Source organism: Lolium perenne, chromosome 4, assembly GCF_019359855.2.
Source record: "Lolium perenne isolate Kyuss_39 chromosome 4, Kyuss_2.0, whole genome shotgun sequence".
NCBI lineage: Eukaryota > Viridiplantae > Streptophyta > Magnoliopsida > Poales > Poaceae > Lolium > Lolium perenne.
This window is the reverse complement of record NC_067247.2, coordinates 12,315,223-12,335,466: the sequence shown is the minus strand read 5'-3', so window position 1 is coordinate 12,335,466 and position 20,244 is coordinate 12,315,223. Positions and strand designations below refer to the sequence as shown.

Here is a 20,244-nt window from a genome sequence, read left to right as displayed (position 1 = left end):
GAATCATCGCGGAGGGCCTCCGCCATCTTCAACGCCTGCTGCTCTGGTGACTCCACATTCCTGGAACCTGCCGCCGCCATCCTGCAGCGTGTCTTGGGTGTGTTGGGGTTTGGGTCGATCGATGATGACGAGACTGGACCTCTTTGCGTGGCACCAAATATAATCATTGCACTCCGATTCCTCCTCAACTTTATTTATAATACCGTCGGGGCCACTACAAAAACCATCTTTTTTTCCTTTAAGAAAAAAAAAACAATCCTCACCACCTCAAAAGCGCAAAAGTCACGGGCACACACAGAATAAAGGAGTTTTCTTAGCCAACTACTCCAAGTTAGCGAAGCTTCGCCTGGAATACTTACTCATCTTCCTTTACCTCTTTTTCGAACCGTATCTTATTGACACAGTTAACAGTTAGGGTATGTTCGGTTTGTGTCAGCAAGTGAAATGTAGTGAGATGGTTCCGCACCTAGATCTTGTTCCGGTGTTCAGTTGAAAAATAGAACGGAACGAGGTGGTTTCTCAAAAAAGAATATTCTCTCCAGATCCGAAACGCACCCATTTTTCAAAATTGATGGAATCTCCCCACTCCTGTATGCTAAAGCCACCCAACTCAAAGGCGCAAAAGTCACGGGCACACACACAGAATAAAGGAGATTTCTTTGCCAACTACTCCAGCTAGCGAAGCTTCGCCTGTAATACTTACTTTTCCCTTTAAATTAGCTCTTTTTCGAACCCTATCTTATTGTTAATACACTTAAACTCTGGTGCATTCCATCTCCGAAACTAGCCAAGGCCAGAGCACATATGGTTTGCCATTTTGTCAACATTCCAGGTGGTTAATATTTGTGTTTATGGTTCTGAATATTTTTTTTCCTCTAGATTTTTCTTTTTTTTCTATTACTTAATATATTCCCATCAGATAACACTAATTAGACCAAGTGTTGCCCTACATCTTTAAATTTTCTATTTATTTAGCTAAGCGCTTGTCGGCCCGATTCTTTGCGCCGATGCCACGGCACCCGGATTACTCGTCATCTTTATAGTTGATATGTCGGAGTTGCTACTCGTACTCGGTACTCCCTCTTTCCTATATTAGGATGATAAACTTTGCTCAAATGTATAGAAAATAATATCAACATCAACAAAGGTAACTTGATTTCTCGGGTCATAAGATGGTTGAAATGGTTGAGCTGAAAATTCTCGGCAAACTCGATTTCAAGTGGCTTGAGGGTTAGCCCATCAACGGATGGTGTGGCTTGTGCCGCGGCCATCGCATGTACATCTCCTTGTGTTCATATAAAAAGAAAAATTAAAGATAATATAAAATTTGATCCAATAAAAACAAAAATATTAAAGGTATTCCTCTACGCTATATATGAATAAATCTCCTCAAAAAATAAATCTAGGCATACTCATTAATCAATATTGGTCCAAGAACAAGACCTAAGTCTAGATAGATAATGGCAAAAGACTGAGCATGGTTTTGCTGAAAATAAGTTGGGAATCGAAGAAGAAACATACCTTTGATAGATTATGTGCGAGGAATCAAAGAAAGACGGGTAGAATTAAAGATCGAATGGAGGTTGTTTGGAGTTTGGAGGAAGAAGAAAGGGAAATAGATAGATGGTTTTCAAGTTACCTCCTTCTTGGGGTTAAATATCGTTGCCGGATGCTAGTACGGTCGGGCGGTATGGGCGCGCGCGCCCACGCCGAGAGTTGTCGCGTCAGTGTAGTGACCTCACCTGAAAAAGTGAGAGTCCCTGTGCAATAGTGCTAGTCCTAGATCGAAATGCTAGCACACATAGTTTAAGATCAAATACCAAGTAGCAAAGGTCTTCATTACAACGTAGGATCCAGCGGAAATAAAATGGTTCGATACAAGTTGCATAGCTCTCAGGCTAGCACAAATTCAGAGTTTAAAGCAGCAAAAAAATCTTAAAGCATGGAGTCATCTTCCTTCATGAAGCCACAGGCAGACATGTTGGGCAAAGACTCGTGAACCTAAACAAATATCTTCAGCTAGAGAAGTAACCTGCAACATAAATACATCCCGAAGGTCAATACATTTAGAATTGTATTGGCAAGATGACACTATGGTGGACACAAGTGGCAACCTAACACATACGTGATCATTCGGCTGGTAGAGCTCAGACATATTTGCATAAAGCCAATTTTATCTTATCATTTGACAAATCATTTTCTTTCATACTAATTAAGCGGTACCATTGGTAGACATTAATGAACCTTGACACTACCGATAGACATCAGTGAGCCTTGACACCACCGATTGACATCAGTGAGCCTTCCAACTTCATATGATCAACTTGGTTTGGGCGACCTACCCCTGTAGTGTCGGACCATAGACATGGCACAGAACCTGCTAGCCGATAGTCACACGCACCAATTATCATATTTCCTGTTCACCCATCAAGTTTTATTTAAGAAATTAGAATGAGGAGACTTTCGAACAGGATCCTTGTCAGTTCGCTTAAATTGTCCGTAACCGAGGACACGGCTAAGTACTTAGTTTTAACACTCTGCAGAGGTTGTACAATTTACCCACATGACCTAGTCTGCTCTTCTTCCATGAAGCACATTTTTCTCAAATGGACATATGTTGACTAGGACAAGACTTTTCTGAAATGATCCCCCCAGACCATTCTTTACGGACACGTACCAACATACAATCCCCTACATCATCTGTCACGTAGGATCCGGGTTTTCACGACATACTCCATCAAGCCATAGCCCATATTAGCATGTGGCTGTATGGTAGTTAATAAGCAAGGTTGTCTACAATCTCTTTGTTCCTGGGTGGCCGTCCACAAGTGCGATGCACACGGCGGTTCATAGACATGACCCCGTTGCAACCACTCAACATAACCCGAGCAATACCAATTCCACCCAGGTAATTCCTTAACTTAGTTGTTTTTCCATAACTCACTAACAAAATCATTTCATATCATAGCTGGGCAACAACTAAATTTAATGGCGACAAAGAAATCAAGTAGGGGTAGCTAGACTACTGGGATTGCATAGCAAGCATAAGACCCTACACATGTATACTACAAAAATTTCTACCGTTCATAGATAAAAACTTGGACTTTTGTGATTGGTGTGTCACTTTCCTGGATAAAGTGGAGAGTTGATACAATCTTCACAAGCACAGGCGTTGCAGTCGGCACAATCACAATCTACAATCATATAACAATGCACCATAAGCATGGTGCTATACATTGACATGCGTAAACAGAAAAATATGGATGCAATATGTATCTTAATCATGATAACACCTCTTAGTTGTTCTCTGGTTGTTTACTACATGCACGATGTCATGGTCAAGTTTTATGGTCGGTTGAATTATTGCGAACCATCTATGTCGCAGTAGCGAAGGGCAACTACCATTAATTGTAAAAGGTATTTTTGTACAGTAGACAAATGTTGATTTTTGTACTACTGGACAGAGGGTTCCATTTCAAGCATATGCAAAAAAGAATCACTCGAAAAGGATATGTAGATCTCATTTATGGGTAAAGTACTCCAATTAGGCATTTAAATATGAATGGTTTTTAAACTTCTGCAAGTTCACATTTTATTGTTTCATAATGTGCTTATATTTTTAGGATTCCAACGATATATGATTTGTAATTTTTTGGACCTACAGATCTCTGGATATGATTTTTACAAAGCGCAGACTATCGAATCTCTGTTAAAACAAAATCTAGGGTGGCCTGGACACGTGGCGGAACGCCATTGGTTTGTACCTCTATGGCGCGGATCGGCGCTCGCAGCCGTTGGACCTACACAACACGGACGGCTGGGATCTGTTTACAGAAAATGGACAAAGAAACAGGGGTGCTTACGTGGCGCTGGCGTGGTGCACGCGTGGCGATGACATGTCGGCGACGTGGAGGGTGATGTGGCATTGGCGATGGTGGTCCACGGCGGCGTGGCCAGGACGCGGCGACGGCGATGTTCCCGGCGTCCTCGGGCCCGACGGCGGGGTGGACGCGGTTCGGCGCGCAGTGGTGAAGCTGGGAGCGGCGGCAGCGTGGCCTGGCTTGCCCCTTACCGGCAGCGGGAGGCGGACGGAGGCGGCGCAGACGGTGGCGCGGCGGCGGAGGCTCGGGTGTGGGGTGAGGGGGAAATGGAGAGGAGGTCGGGGGCTTTAAGGGGAGGGGCTCGGGCCGGTTGGGGAGGAGCGTGGGGAGGTGGGGGAGGTGAGGGAGAACGTGGCTGGGGTGGGCGCGGGGTGCGCGTGCAGCGGCGGGAGGTTGGGGAAGGCGGCCCCTGACAGTTGGGCCCCACCTATCGGCGGCAGAGGGAGAAAGGGGACGCGCGCGGGCCGTTTTTGTCCGGATGGGCCGGCGGCTCGTTGGGTCGGCGGTTCGTTGGGTCGGCCCACTTGGGTCGGCCGTTCTCTTTTTTCTTTTCTTTTCCTTTTTCCTTTTTCCTTTTTTTCCTATTTTCTTATTTGCAAAGCCATTTTGACACTAAAAAATAATCAGAAAATACAAATAAAATATGTGTGTGTTCCTTGTGAGAAGGGTTTCACTTTGGAACTAGTTTTAAAACAAAATAAACACTTTATAAATCCAAACTTGGCAAACATGCCTAAGTGGCTATAAGTGCCATTTTTGAAATAAAATTTAATTTTTTCCTAAAATGCAATGATGATATGATGCTTATGAATGCAATGCATGATGTTTGAAAATTCTAGAATTGGGATGTTACAATCAGGGTTTGGCCAAACGCCGGGCGATGAACCTGGTACGGGCGTGCGATACGGGCGCACCCGGGGAGCAAATTAAGTGATTGAAAAGAAAATGCTTGATAAAGTGAGACAGCTGCACTAAAGAAGCGAATCAATTTCTTTGTGCGGCAGAATAAAGAAGATCATATAATTACCCAAAAAGAATAGAAAAGAAAAGTAAAGAAAAAAGAAATACAAACTCGAATCTGATCTTTTCTTAAAGGCCCGACAAGAAAAAAAATGAGTCTGAGATGAAAGAAAAGACGACACCCCCATCATCAACGTAACGCCGGCCTGTTAAAGAAGATCTAGGCGCTAGCATGGCTTGCGCCTCCTCCGCAGCTCCGCTCCCTTGTCTCTAAGTTGCCTTGCTCACCACCACGTACGCCACTTGAGCTGAAACCATCACCGGTCGGGCAGAGGCAGCATGCCCATGTCGAGCGGCGGCGGGACGTCGAACCCGCGGCGGCGGGACCGGACGAGGAGGACGAGGATGGCATCATCGAGGATACCGAGCTCGTGCCGCCCACTTCCCTCGCGCCCATCGTTCCCATCCTTCGGGCCGCCGACGAGATCCAGGCGGATAACCCACGCGTCGCCTACCTCTGTATGTACACTAGCTAGACGCATACGCTTTGGCTCCTCTGTTTTCCATACTGACGGAGACTTGTGTGCCTGTTGTTGGGAAGGCCGGTTCGTTGCGTGGGAGAAGGCTCGCGCCATAGATCCAGCAGCAAGTGTACGTGGGGTTGGGCGGTTTCAAGCACGACTCGTGCAAAGGCTAGAAAAGGTACTACTCATTATCATCCTAGTACTCGTACGGTAGTACTCATCAACACAGAAAATCTGTTGTTGGTACAAGATCGATGAAGAAACACCATTTCCGCTGACTTGCCACCGTGATTCTGCTAGATTATTCTGGCCAAACCTAGCTAGGTGCTCAATTATGCATAGCAGATACCGAGATAATTAAAAACCGTTGAGCATTGTCTGTAACTAAAATTTAATTGATTCGCTATATACTAACTACTCCAGATTCCTTTGAAAAGTAGTATAGATATTATGTACATGTGTGCCTGCTTCCACATAATGGACGTGCGTTTTTTGTCTGACAGGAAGAGATGGAAACACAGCGCAGGCTTGCCTCAACTGATGTAAAAGAGGTTCAGAGGTTCTATGAGCGCTATTGTAACAAACAGATTGAGGAGGGTGTTCAAACGAGAAAACCGTAAGCTAGCATTGGGTTGCATTACCAATCCTCTTGGAAAAATCATCTATCCTTAGTTCCTCACTCAATACATTTTGAATGACGCATAGGGATGGGATTGCTACGTACTATCAGACTGCATCTGTCCTATTTGATGTGCTCAAAACCGTCACACCCGAAAAATTTCGCCCTCAGGTTCTCCATCCAACAGATACAACTGATTGCAATGTACCGCTTTTTGCAAGAATATGATGACCTGGAACGATCGTTTTGCAGTTTGTTAAGTATGGTAAAACACTTGAAAAGGAGAAAGCTTCGTTACACTACAACATTCTACCTCTTAATATCTCTGGCCCAACACAACCAGTAATGGACATTCCTGAGGTCAGGTCATACATATCTTCAATTTGTTTGGACTTCCTTCTGTTAATATAATATATACGTTGAACTATTTTCCTGGATTGTGAAAACTATAGATAAAAGCAGCAGTTCAGCTTCTTCGCAGTGTACAGAACCTTCCACAGCCAAGGCCCAGTCCAGCTTCTGTGCCTGAAGAAATAGATGAACCTATTATTTGTGATTTGTTTGATTTGCTATGGCAAACATTTGGATTTCAGGTGAAAAATAACTGATCCTTAAACTCGTATTTAGATGCGACTTCTTTCAATCTTCTTGAATTTTAGTTTTCTAAATCTATCCTGGGGGCTTGTGGCAGTGGAAATATACTCCTTGGGGGCATATCAATCAAGTGTCTAATTTTTGGACTAATGAAATGGCCCGGCTAGAATATTTATAAAATTTATGAACTTATTGTTTTTGTTGGTTTATGAACTTATATTTACTTTTTCTGAAGTTGTTATAATTTGTTAAACGATAATTACTTCATCTGCTCTAAAACATAGGATGTCTACATGTATTTCAAGTTCCCATACATGCACTGCAGGGTACAAAAATTTACCGTTATGCTTTATCACTTATTCTTTTTAATAGAGATTCAGCAATATCACTTATGCTTTATATAACCAACATGTTATTTGTCAAACTGTTGGTGAAATATAAATATTAGAATGAGTGGGAAGTTTATATTTCGGAATGAAGGAGTACATAAGTGAACCCAAATATCACATGTGTATTTTAATTACTCTTTATTTTATCCATAGTTTCTATGCTTAAATTTGGGAAAATATGTGTGTTTCCACTATTCTCGGCATAATAAAAAAACATGGTGATGTTTTAATGGTGATATGGGCATCTGATAAGTTTTTCGTATTTGTACAAGGCTCTGTATGGGTTTTTGGGTCATATTTAGTGGCGGTGCTTAGTTGAGGCCAAGGTGGCCATGGCCCCCATCTGGAAGAACTTCTTTCTTACTATCTTTACCGTACATTTGATAAACTACTCAAGTTTGGCCGTCTCATCTCTTATTTGAACATTCTCTTGGCCTCTTCTACGATATTGGTCAAGTTCCGCTGCTGGTCATATTATGATTAATTTACGTCTTGTGTTTGTGTCCATGTTTTTGTTTGTATTCTTTGTAAAAAAAATATTTTCCATACTATGGTTTGGGTCCTCATTATAGAAATCCAACGTGGAGAATCAAAAGGAACATTTGATCTTGCTGCTTGCCAACATTGAAATGTCTGAAGGGTCTGATTTTCACCAAGTTGAAAAATATGATTGCACGGTAAAGGTTTCTATTTATTTATTGTTGAGTAAAATCAACTTCTCATAGCACGTCTCCACTTGTTTCAGTTCCTATGTGCATGTTCACCTTATTCATGAAACTTTAATATGACTTGCAGATTCATATGAATGTAGTGAACCATTTGATGAGCAAAATTTTTCAAAATTACATTTCCTGGTGTCGTTATCTGAAGTTGGAGTCAAACATCAAGTAAGAAATACAGAAGTTTTTCCTCCACATCTCGTTCTCAAGTCAGTCTCATCAACAGTTCGATGTTTTTTTTACATTACAGAATTCCAATCGCTGCTACTACACAGCAACCAGAGCTACTTTACATAGGGCTGTATTTGCTGATCTGGGGTGAAGCTTCGAATGTTCGCTTTATGCCTGAATACCTTTGTTATATCTTCCATCATGTAAGTGACAATTTCGTTCTTTCTATTTCAGAAATGTACTTACAGTACATTTGCTATTAGTAATTTTTGCACGTAAATTTTGGTTAGATATTCTTACTTGAATACCTAAAAAAGAGAGGTTGAAACACCTGACATTTGCATCAAACAGATGCACATGGCCTTCTTTCAAATCCCGGCATTTGCATCAAATATTATTCAACAAAGGTCTGAAAAAAGCATACGTCAAACAATCCCAAGCCACCATCTGGCTGACTTCACACCTACAAGCTCAGCAATGGGGGTAATCATGTCACCAAGGCATTGTGCCTTAGACACACAACAACACATCAACACCCCACCAGGTAGATCGTTGTGAATCACAGAGTCATCCTATGACGAGTCGGGAGCACACGTCCAGTCACCGCATGTGTACGATCCAAAAGCCGCTAGTGATGTCGTAACTACAACCATCCTTTGGGAATAAATCCGCATAACCCATGTTAGACCTGTCTTCGATGGTGCAATGGCGCCAAACAACGCCACCGTCATGCGCACATCCATCATTCTGTGTCTACCGAAGTGACCTTGTCGTGTCACACCATGGAAACCCGCCGTCCTTGATGTGGTAGATGCCACACGGCACCACCTCCTGATCCCTCCAGCGTGCATCTTCTCCTGAAATGATCCCCCCCCCCCCCCCCCCCGCGCCAAGGGAGAACCACGTCGGACACATCGCCATCATCCGATTCAGGAGTCCAGCATCTTGGGCGAGGAGATGAAAATGGCATCGGCTGCAACAAATACAGGAGCTCCTTGATGATGCATCCATCAAGGGGAGTGGTGCTCTCAGAGTGCCACTAATGACTGATTCCAAGATATGGGTTTCCCCTAGAGACTCAAGAACTAGGACAATGAAGTGCGGCTCCCACAGACAATGCCTCCACTCAGATACATGGATCTTGAAGGCTTAGCCATTGTCATCTCCGGCCAAAAGCTAGAACAAGGTTTTCGCCCAGTCATGAACATACTTTTTTTTTGACCTGGACTACGGTGGGCTTACGCCAGCCTGAACACTTTATAACCGACAAGAGAAAACAACAGGGTTCATTACAAGGAGAATTTTTGAGGCACCTAGGCGACTAGGCGCGGAGAGCAAAAGAGAAAGAAAAAAAAGGGGGGGGGAGGTTTTCAGGGGGATCATACCCATTACATCACGAATTAAGAAAGGAGTTTGAAGAGGGGGTGTTACATCTGAAAGCCCATAGCCGGATATCCTGGATACATCTGCGAGCGACTAGAGAGACCCTCGTTAATGGTATTGAAAGTTCGAGCATTCCCAGATGTTCCAAGCGATGGTCCTGTTGATAGTGGCTTCCTCATAGCTGCAGCTGTGCTTGAGGCAGAAGTCAGAAAAACTGGAGTAGGCGTCGGGGTCAAAACCCAAGTGAAACGACTCCCAAACTTCGGTAGCTCGGGGACAGAAGAGCAGCAGGTGGTCAGTATCTTCAACGGTGTTGCATGAGAGGCAAGCGGCGGAGGTGGTGAGGTGGTGCCGGAATCGCCGTTCGTTGGTGGGGAGCCGCTTCTTCCTAGCAAGCCAGCAGAAAATCTTGCACTTGAGAGGGGCCGCACTCCTCCAAACCACAGTCGCCACATCATCAATCTGCAAATGCCTGAAGAAATGGACATAGAAACTTTTGTTTGAAAGCTTTTTGTTAGAGAGGCGGGTGTCCCGTAAATCCGAAACGTCAAGACGAAGGTCTACCAAGGTCAGCTCGTGAGACAAGAATCGAAGGTCATCTGCCGCGGCAACATTAAGGCGCGGTCCAAGGTAGGTGCGGAGACCCAAAGAAAGAGTAGTAGCAACACTGACGTTAGGGCGAGTGGAGTGGGAGAAAAGGTTGGGGAAGCGCTCAGGAAGGGGTTGATCACCAAGCCAGAGATCCATCCAGAAGGCCGCGACAGTCCCATTTCCCAAGGTGACCTTGGAGATGGAGCAAAAGGCGGGGAGCCCGACAACAATATCCTTCCAGATGGGGGTGTCATGGTGTGATGGCGGTCTCCCAGGTCCCAGGAGCCATTCCATCCGTACATCCGGCAGAACCAGGATGCCCAGGGGCGGAGGAGTCGGAGTGGATTTTTGTTAGAAATTTTGCTAGGAGAGCCGAGTTTTGTGAAGGCAGGGAGATGACCCCCAGCCCCCCCCCCCCCCCAGCTTTTTTGGAACGCACACATCCTCCCAGGCCAAGATAGGTTTGGGGGAAAGTGGAGACCTCACAGCCGAAGGCAGATGCCATACTGGTTGCAGTGGAAGGATCAGTTTTGATGGGAACAAAGGTGCTATTATGGAAGTTAATTGTCAGGCCCGTGGCAGCGGAGAAGTCATCCAGGACTTTCTTAAGATTGTGAACGTGCTCCGGGACCGCTCTGATAATGATAAGGGTGTCGTCAGCGTACTGGAGGACGGGACAGGTGAGGTCATCCACAAGAGGGTGAAGGAGGAGGCCATCACGGGAGGCCTGAAGGAGCATATATTGTAGCACATCCGCCACAATGTCAAACAGGAAGGGGGAAAGGGGGTCGCCTTGTCAAAGGCCACGACGGCACTGGATCCACCTACCAAGGATGCCGTTGAGGAGAACCGCAGTTTGGCTAGAGTGGTTTAGCAACCGGATGCAGGAGCACCATAGGTCCAGGAGTCCTTTGGCCCTCATAATGCGGTCAAGCGCATCCCAACCGATGGAGTCGGAAGCCTTGCGGAAGTTAAGTTTGAAAACTGCCGCAGGGGCAGATCGCTTATGGAAAGCTTGGACAATATCGGCGGCATAGACAAAGTTTTCCGCAGTTGAGCGTCCGGAGATGAAGCTAGTTTGGTCGGGGTGGACCAGGGAGGTGATGAGTCCCCGAAGGCGCAAGGTGAGGCATTTGGAGTGAACCTTGAGGCAACAGTTTTGAAGGGAGATGGGGCAAAAGTTTTTGGGCTTATTTGCCCCCGCTTTTTTAGGCAGCAAAACAATATGGGACTTGTTGATGGGTCGCAAGTCAGAGGAGAGAGAGTGGAAGTCCAGCAGGACACACTTCATCTAGGTGTGCCCAACTTTTCCTAAGACCGATGTCTTCACCATCACTAAAGCCCAACACCGTCAAGGGTCTCCGCCAGCATGCAGCGAGGGTGCCGATGGCGTGGCCGATGACGATGATGAGGCACGAGCAGGACATCGTGTCGCCACTGGCCATCCGGAACCGCCGCCCCGGGATCCTAACTCCGCCGATGAAGAACAATAGGGAACTGAATGAAACAAGGCATGTCACCACTGCGGGTGGAACAGACGGGGTGGAAAAGGGAGCCACCCAGATCGCCCACGTCAAGCGACACACGACAGTCGCCCAGGTTGAACACTTTCACTATAGGTAAATGACGATGTGCTGACAATGATTGCCGTCGATGTAGCTCGGAAAACCGTCGACGTAGGGCTATGCTGAAAGTGACCCTCGGCGTACAACCGTCGGCAACGCTGCTTGCCGGCACAGCTATAAAACTGTCGGCATAGATATACCGTTGCCACAGATCCGCTAAGCCGTGGGTTAAACCTGGCCGTCGGCGCACTAGTGCTAGTGACCTATGCCGACGATGTCACCGTCGGCATAGCTTGCCACGTGTCATGCTCTGGCATGCTGCCGCGGACGCCCGTATCCAGGGAGCTATGCCGACGGCTATACCATCGGCATAGCTCCACCGCCACGCGGCTACATCGTAATGCAAATTCAGCCCGGTCCATTTTAGTTGCTTATATGGGCTGAGCCCAATAATTCAGCCCATCTTTTCTAGGCCATGGCTATTTGCCGTTTTTAGCTTTAGCCTTTTAATAGCCTTCTTTCTACTTTGGGCCTTGTTACAGTCTACTTTTTGGGCTGGACTTTCTACAACGATTTCTTCTTGGGCTGATCATCCTAGTTTTTTTTTGCGGGTATATCATCCTACTTGTTAGAAAGCCCAATTAACCAGGTCAATTTCGATTCCTTCAGGATTTAGTTTCACAGATTCGAAAGTAATCAAAAAATCAAATGATTTAATCAAAACCAAGTACATGTAATTATTTTGATAGCAGTGATAATCAAACCCAGCTATCAAAATACAACATAATGAATTTGAGAAAGACACAAGGCTGTAACTGAATCTACACCAAATTGGAAACCCGTCACAGTACCATACCCCTACAGCAGGAAAGATCAATTATCAGTTGAAGCATGAAAAAAGGTCATTTTTGTCCGGCCTGACTCGTCTCCCAGCCTCTAGGTCTCCTTGCTGTTGCATTGTCTCCACCAACGCCACGGCAACCTGCGACTACTCCCGGTGTGCACCCCTTTCTCTCCAGCAGCAGATGCCTTATATGCAATATCCTATCACTGCGCCTTTTATAGGTCTTGCCCAAACCTTATATGCGTCCATGTAGCTACTTCACAAAAAACCTTTCGGCACCCCGAAAATAGAAAATGGGTTGCCGCCGATAGACAAAACTCTAATCCGGAAGCCCCGCAGATATTCCCCTTTGACTGGCCTCCAATGATAGTTGACCAATGGAATTTTCTCTTACTTTGTTATGTTAGGTGATAGAAACATGTAGTACCAATAATTAGCCCATCTTACCTTAATATTCCCTCCGGTGGACGAAACCCTAGCCCAGGAGCCCCGCAGATCTACCCCTTTGACCGACCTCTAATGTTAATTGACCAATGGACTTTTTCTTCCTGTGTGGTGTGTTAGGTCATAGAAACATGTAGTATACGGTAGACGAAACCCTAATATGGGAGCCCCGCAGATCTACCCCTTTGACCGGCCACCAATGATAGTTAACCAATAGAATTTCCTCTTCCTCTGTGTTGTGTTAGGTCATACAAACATGTAGTACTAATAATTAGCCCATCTTACCTTAGTATTCCCTCTGGTAGACGAAACCCTAATCCAGTAGCCCGCAGATCTACCCCTTTGACCGGCCTCCAATGATAGTTGACCAATAGAATTTTCTAGCTACCAATTCACGTAAAATTATGTGTCCTAGGGAAAAAATATGGAGCCAAACCTAGGGGAAAATAGAATTGAGGCTGTGGCCTCTATACGCTGGAAAAACAAATTATGGAGGCAAAAGTGGGTGGGGAAAAAAAGGTGTAGCTACGCAGACGGTATAACCATCGGCATAGCTCTGACATGCCGGGTCTCTAACGCCCTTGACGGCAGGGGGCGGAATGGGCTATGCCGATAGTTATACCGTCTGCGTAGCTCGGCGTCGTCGTCGGCCGTTAAGCTTGGGATCGCAGGGCCACGAGGCGCTGACGATTGTTTAACTTGTACGGTTTCGTAGTTGATGGCCAGATATGATCAACACGGAGAGGTGAAAAATGTACATTTCTCTTTCTCGATTGGTGCCTTTTTGTAGGACACATTCGACTCTCACATGGTTGTCCCACATTTGCCTTGTAGTGTTGCAGCAATTGTTTCAGAGGGTGGTGGCGGTGTACTTTTAGAGGTTGGTTTGACCTAATAATTTTGTTGTGTGCGTCATCAATGTCTGACATTGTGTTGTTGTGGAGGCCTGATGGTGTTGTTGTTTTCATTATGTGATCGAAATGGTAAATTTTAATTAATGGATGTGAATGCCACTCTATTTTATTTTATCTTAAAGCCATTCCAAGTCTAACACCATGGATATGTCCCAAACATACACTCCAGATGGCAAAGGATTTATATCACTTAGTGTTAAATGGAAGAGAAAGTTGTTTCGACCCGCCCATTCAGAACGGGGGGAGCGATGATGCATTTCTAAAGCTGGTTATTCAACCCATATATGATATTATTCAAAAGGTGTGTGCTTGTATGAATATTTTGTGTAGCTCTTTGCTAAATATGCTTAGCAACACTTCTCTTTTTTTATGAATGACTAATTCAATATTTTAAATATTTATTTTCGGTGAAAGGAAGCTGCAACTAGTCGATATGGTACCGTGAGCCACTCAAAGTGGAGAAACTATGATGATCTTAATGAATACTTCTGGTAAGTCGTTCTTAGTAGATCATTGTATGCTTTACACCAGTATAGTTTTAAAAAAGCATTCCCTACCAGCCACATTTTCTCATAAATATGCACACTTTCAGGTCGAAGAATTGCTTCGAACAATTTGGATGGCCAGCGGACTTCAGAAGTATAAATAAAACTGAGGTTACTTATTAATCCTCTGCTTTTATTTTTGTGCAACAAATGCTTTATCGATTTTTATTTGCTTTACAAATACATCATACTATAACAACATACATCAGCAATCGGTTTACTTTTTGGCTGATATTGGACTAAATTAATCACTTATCAATCTCTTTTATGGTAGGAATAGACTAAAGTACAAAATAATAATTACATATGTGATGAACCTTTAGTATTTCAATGCATTATTGGCACAATTATTTTTCAATAAACACCTATTGTACTATTAAGTTTCAATTTTTCTCAACATGAACTCCTGCTGTTAAGTTTCTTTTTTTACTACTGAAAGGGGATCTATTATGCCCTCCACGGTGTATGCTCAGATCGGTGTCCAACACAATTTTGAGGCATCAGCCACCAGTGCCCTCGCACCACATATAAATTTTAGGGAATCGGAGCAATAGATGCTCCTGCTCCGAGCTTAGGGAATCTCCAGCGGCGCGACTTAAACAGTTTTGCCACGTTCGACTCGGTTTGTGCAGATAGGAGGACTGGGCGCGTGCGCTCCAGCAGCGCGATCCAAACGAACCGACTCATCCGGTGCGACCAATCCGCCCATCAAATTAGGGGAACATATGCCTATGCGGAGACATCGCAAACGTCCTCCTGTGTCGGCCCGCGTGCGTTGAGGCTCGCATGGTAGGGACCGAACGGCCTTCTTCTTCTACCATCAATGGATGTAGGCTAACTCCAAAGTTACCTGCGCTAGCCGCGCCACCCGACGCCTACGCTAGCCGGCTGCCTTCAATGCTGGTGTTTCGGCCTCTGCGCCGGCATCCAATGCCTTGGGCTTTTAGCAGGCCACTCGCGGCCATTTTATTCCACACTCCCATCTTCTTCCATCCACATCAACCACCACAGGCATTGCGGCAGCCATGTCCGGTGGCATAGGATCGAGGGGAGGGCGTCTAGCATGTCCCCTACACCCGGGGCGTGGCTAAGGCCAAGATCAGCGAGGAAGACGTGGGGTGTGAGGCCATACCGGTTTTCCACCACCTGACGTGGGGCAACCACGACAATGCCGTACGTGATGGACTTGGGTTTTGGAGAAGAAGCATAATAGTGGTTTCGACGGTGTACAAGCACACCGCACAGGAAACAAGGAAGGTTTTACCCTGCTTCAAGCCTTCAGAGGAGAAACCCTAGCTGATGCTTGTCTACTTGTATTATTGATGATTTTACAAAAGTTTGACGAGATTGGCTATGGTGAGATCGATCTAGCGTAGCTAGGGTTTGGTGTTTCATGTCTCTCCATCGTGTATGAGTTGGGTCGATCTAGGTCTTACCACTTGGAGCCCCCTCCTAACCTATGTTTTTTTAAAATATGGGCGTACCCTAGCCTCTGCATCAAAATAATGAATATGGCTACTTTATTTCCTTAATCATATATAGTATTAAACTTGTTACAGTTCACGGATCAACTAAAGTCAATACAAAGATCAATCATCTGAAAATGTAGAGAAGAGAACGCCAAAATACATCAAAAAGTTATTCTACGGTTAAGCAGCCAGCCACACCGGTTTTAGAAATCCTGTGCAACGGTTGCACCCACACAAATGATGTGCAAGAAAGGTTGAGGTTTTGGTTTGATAAAGACCACTTCATTACGCACATTCCAGATAGCCCAAATAATAGCGCAAACACCCACGCGAATCTGCACTACATCTTTCTTAGCAACGCCGCTTAACCAATTACCAAAAGGATTAGTGATATTAGCTGGTGGGGATAAACTGAAAGTCATAAATATGATGCACCACATAATCTTAACCAAAGGGCATTAAATAAACACATGTTTAATAGCTTCATCTTTATAATAGAAAACATATTTCTTGCAACCTTGACAATTCCTTTTTGCAAGATTATCTTTGATTAGAATAACTTTACGATGAAGAAACAACATAAAGATCTTGATCTTCAGGTATACTTTCATTTTTCAAATATATTTTCTGAAGTACTTTGTTTTATCATCTTTAAGGCTCCAAACAAAGAGTCATTTTCATTTGTCAATCGAATGTGCATAAGGCGTTCTACTAACTCTAACCAAAGTGCCCACTTGTTGGGTTTTAGCATCCTCCACAATGTAACTTGAAGTGGGTGATTTACTAATACATCTGCAACGGAAACTTGTTTCCTTTCAACCTGCCACGACAAAGGAACATTCCCCAACCATTTATCCTCCCAAAAACTAGTATTTTTTCCCATTCCGAATATTAAAAGATCCCCTTATAAAAAATCATCTATCACTTTCATCAATCCTTTCCCGAAGGGAGAATCATACGGCTTCCCTGTCACTTGTGATAAAGTTGGTAGAATAAATATATTTGTTAGGAAGTAAATCTTTCCGTACCCTGTCTTTGTTTAAAAGTTCAAACAAGCACTTACTAATTAAGCATTTACTTTTTATATCTAAAACTTCAATACGACCTCCCACCCCCCCCCCCCCCCTTTGGGTGACAAATAATATTTCAGGTAGAAAGCTTATACTTTCTCTTATGACATCGCTCTGCCAAAATAAGCACGATCTATAGTGGTCTAACCTCTTCCTTACTCCCACTGGAATCTCAAAAAACAAAATCATAAACATGGGCAAGCTTGTTAAAATAAAATTAATTAGAATTAAGCAATCTCCATAAGATAAAAGCTTCCCAATCCAACTACTCAACTCAAATCTGTCCTCAATAGGTTTCCATTCACCATTCCTCAACTTGCGATAAGGAATAGGTATACCGAGGTATTTAAAAGGAAAGGCACCGATCTCACAACCAAATAGGAATCTATATTGATCCTCGACCTCTTTAGCTTTACCGAAACAAAAGATCTCGCTCTTGTGAAAAATAATCTTAAGACCAGATAATTGTTCAAACATATAGAGAATAAATTTCATGTTTAAAGCTTTTTCTAAATCGTGTTGCATAAAAATAATGGTGCCATCTGCATACTGTAAAAGTGACACACCTCCCTCAACTAGATGAGGGATAAGGCCATCAACCTGACCATCCTCTTAGGCCATCTTAATAATTGCTAACATATCAGCGATAATGTTAAATAAAATAGAAGATAAAGGATCCCCCTATCTTAAACCTTTTTTTTGTTTGGAGCCGCTATCTTTTCTTGGGGTTCGTGGCCCATCATGTGGGCATCCAGTTTGGCAGAACCAGGTACGGTAACGGTGGATACCTGATAGGCTATCAAGGGGGAGGTATCAAGCAGGAGGCACACGAGGACGCATCGAGAATTTGCGAGGATCCAAACACCTCCCACTCCCTGATTATAAAGCTCCGCTCGGAATTGTGCAAGGACGGTGCCGAATTGGAAAAAAGGAAGCAAGGAAAGGAGGCCAATTTACTCTAGAGTGAAAGGGGAATTTTCTGGTCATGCTACGAGGAAGAGAAGAAGTTGCGGGGAGGAAGGGCAGAGGTTGCCTTGGTCAAGTTTTTTTTATCATTATGTGGGTCCCACTTGTTTTTACAGGAATCCATCATGCTATGAGACCGGTGTCCAAATAATCTGTGGGGGTAGACATTTTCAGGTTTTGCCACTGTCCACTCTGTGCAGGTCCTCAAGCAACACGCTCCCGAGGAAATCCCTCATGTGTATAGAGGATCAAATTTACTTAAATGATGATATATGTATGTCCATTTTGTTCCTCTCCCTCATCTGGTCTACATCTCCAATCACAACCCTCACTTCCAACCGAGAAGCATTGTGTGGTTGCCGTAGATGATGGAGGCACGTCTTCCGGGAGAGGTGGTCTAGGTAGGACGCTAGTTCTCAACCAAGCGGTGGTGATGATGAGACACCCCCTTCTTAGCGTGGCTCAATATACTACATCTCACCTTTTATTGGAATACCCTTCCCCTGATGGGTGGGCTATGAGGAGACATTGTTAGCAACAAACAACCATCCAAATATGTAAAAATTCCCACTAGTCTTTACAACCTGTTTGGTTGGGGGGATTTAATCTTAGGGAATGAGAATTAAAGCGATAGGGGACTACAAATCTCTTGTATGTTTAAGGGGTATGGGAATTAATCAGGGATGAGGAAAGGGAATTGAGAGGTCCAACTCCCACGTTTCTCTTCCCAAGTGAGACTAGGTAATTAACGTGGGGAAAGGGAATTGGCGAAATAAAACGTTTTGTTTGTTGGTTCCAATACAACTTGCTAACATCACGATATCAAAGACAACCTTTATTCGCGGGCCCAGCGCATGCCGTGACCCAACTCCCTGATATATCTCCCATCGCAAACCAAACAAAGGAATGACAATTAAAATCAAAATCCCTGCTGGTAAACTCCCACCATTAAATTTCTATTCCCCTTCCCAAGTATTGCCAAACATGCTGTTAGGATTATGACTTAAAAAAATGGATGAATCAATCCAAGGGCACACACCTAGTGCTATAAGGGCATGTACAATGGTTGATAAGACGGTCTTATCTTATGTCTTTTGATATGACAACAAAACATGGTATACAATGTGTTATTTTTTAGTCTTATCTTTAGCCTCGTGTATTTCTAAAAATATGGTGAGACATATTGTGCTAAGAGATGATCTCTTAGCTAAGAGAAGGCAAAGATCTTTTTTTGTTTCTCTCTCCTCCAACTCAGCAATTATCTTATGTGGCATTCCTAAGATAAGATCATTGTACATGCCCTAATCCTACAAGCAAGGTCGAGATGCCGGCTAGATCTGCGATAGGGGAGAGGACGAGGATGACCGAGATGGGGCGCTGGATGGGGGAAGACGACGAACGAGACTCTTCTCTGCTGCTCTCCGCTGACGGATGGCCTCCTTTGGCAGTGGAGTAGCTAGGGTGCAGCTTTTCTATGGCCTCGAGAGTCGCCGAGAGATCGAACCGGGAATCAGTTTTGATCACGACCGGTACTGAACATCAGCCCACCGACCATTAAATGTTACTGGTGGTGCAGTGATGTTACCATTGCTTCCTGCTGCTTGCCACTAATTGTTTTCTTCTGAAGTAGAACTAAGAAGCGCGAAAAATTCTTTTGGCTCCCGATATTCAGTGCTTTTATTTAAAAAATTAAAAGAAAGTTTTACAAGTTATTAAAAAATCTGAAAATAATTCTGGAAATTGCCAGTGAAACATCTTACATCATGCAAAATCTCAACCCGAAATACTTTTTATTTTGTGCTAGACAAAATTGATAAAATCTGATATGTTTTGGGGATTTGAAAATATACTACTGAGATCTACACTTTTGTCATTTTTTAAATTGATATTTTGCACATTTGTGGGATACATCATTGACTATAAGAGATTTTTTTTCAGAACTTTTTGAAACTGAAAAATATAAGTTTTAAGTTTTTTTGAAAGAACGAGATCATTGGTGCCCATGTACACCAAATCTCTATTCTGTGAAGCGTCCAAAAAAGACAATGTACAGAAGGGAAAAGCATGTTCCGTTTACTCTTTCTTGGTAGGAACATACATGTAATTTAGACTTCAACTCGACATGTCGATGCGTTTGCATGTGATTGTTCAGATTCGTGTTTCTTAAAGAAATTTTATCAAATTGAACTATGTTATGTAATATATTTGAACTGATTTCAAATGTATGCACTATATATGCAGACACATGCTAATCCTATTGGCAGACAAAGCATGTGCAAAACTAATTTTGTTGAAGTTCGTACATTCTTGCACCTCTTCAGAAGTTTTGATCGAATGTGGGCTTTTCTTACATTAAGTTTCCAGGTATATCTATTGGCAGAATGAAAAGATTTCTTTTTTTTCTCCTTATTTCTGACGTGTTCTTGTTTTCTTGTAGGCCATGGTAATTATTGCCTGGAACCCTTCTGGTTCACTTTCTGCTATTTTCAAACCAGATGTTTTCAGAAATGTTTTGACCATATTCATAACAGCTGCATTCTTAAACTTCCTTCAAGGTACGAATGTACTCTGGAACTTCAGTACTTTTTTTGACAAC

The 20,244-nt window shown here is 43.8% G+C and overlaps 1 protein-coding gene across 1 annotated transcript in view; it reads left to right on the top strand.

Moving 5' to 3' along the window:
- Positions 1 to 3,896: 3,896 nt before the first annotated feature.
- LOC127291785 (putative callose synthase 6) overlaps positions 3,897 to 20,244 on the top strand; it is a 39,166-nt gene continuing 22,818 nt past the window's right edge. Inside the window, exons 1-15 of the mRNA XM_071828857.1 lie at positions 3,897 to 4,136; positions 5,174 to 5,360; positions 5,443 to 5,543; positions 5,869 to 5,981; positions 6,071 to 6,155; positions 6,237 to 6,344; positions 6,437 to 6,577; positions 7,540 to 7,644; positions 7,763 to 7,854; positions 7,937 to 8,060; positions 13,768 to 13,899; positions 14,013 to 14,089; positions 14,191 to 14,254; positions 19,890 to 20,012; positions 20,086 to 20,203. Coding sequence (XP_071684958.1) covers positions 3,897 to 4,136; positions 5,174 to 5,360; positions 5,443 to 5,543; positions 5,869 to 5,981; positions 6,071 to 6,155; positions 6,237 to 6,344; positions 6,437 to 6,577; positions 7,540 to 7,644; positions 7,763 to 7,854; positions 7,937 to 8,060; positions 13,768 to 13,899; positions 14,013 to 14,089; positions 14,191 to 14,254; positions 19,890 to 20,012; positions 20,086 to 20,203 — 1,810 coding nt within the window. The remainder of the gene's footprint in view (positions 4,137 to 5,173; positions 5,361 to 5,442; positions 5,544 to 5,868; positions 5,982 to 6,070; positions 6,156 to 6,236; positions 6,345 to 6,436; positions 6,578 to 7,539; positions 7,645 to 7,762; positions 7,855 to 7,936; positions 8,061 to 13,767; positions 13,900 to 14,012; positions 14,090 to 14,190; positions 14,255 to 19,889; positions 20,013 to 20,085; positions 20,204 to 20,244) is intronic.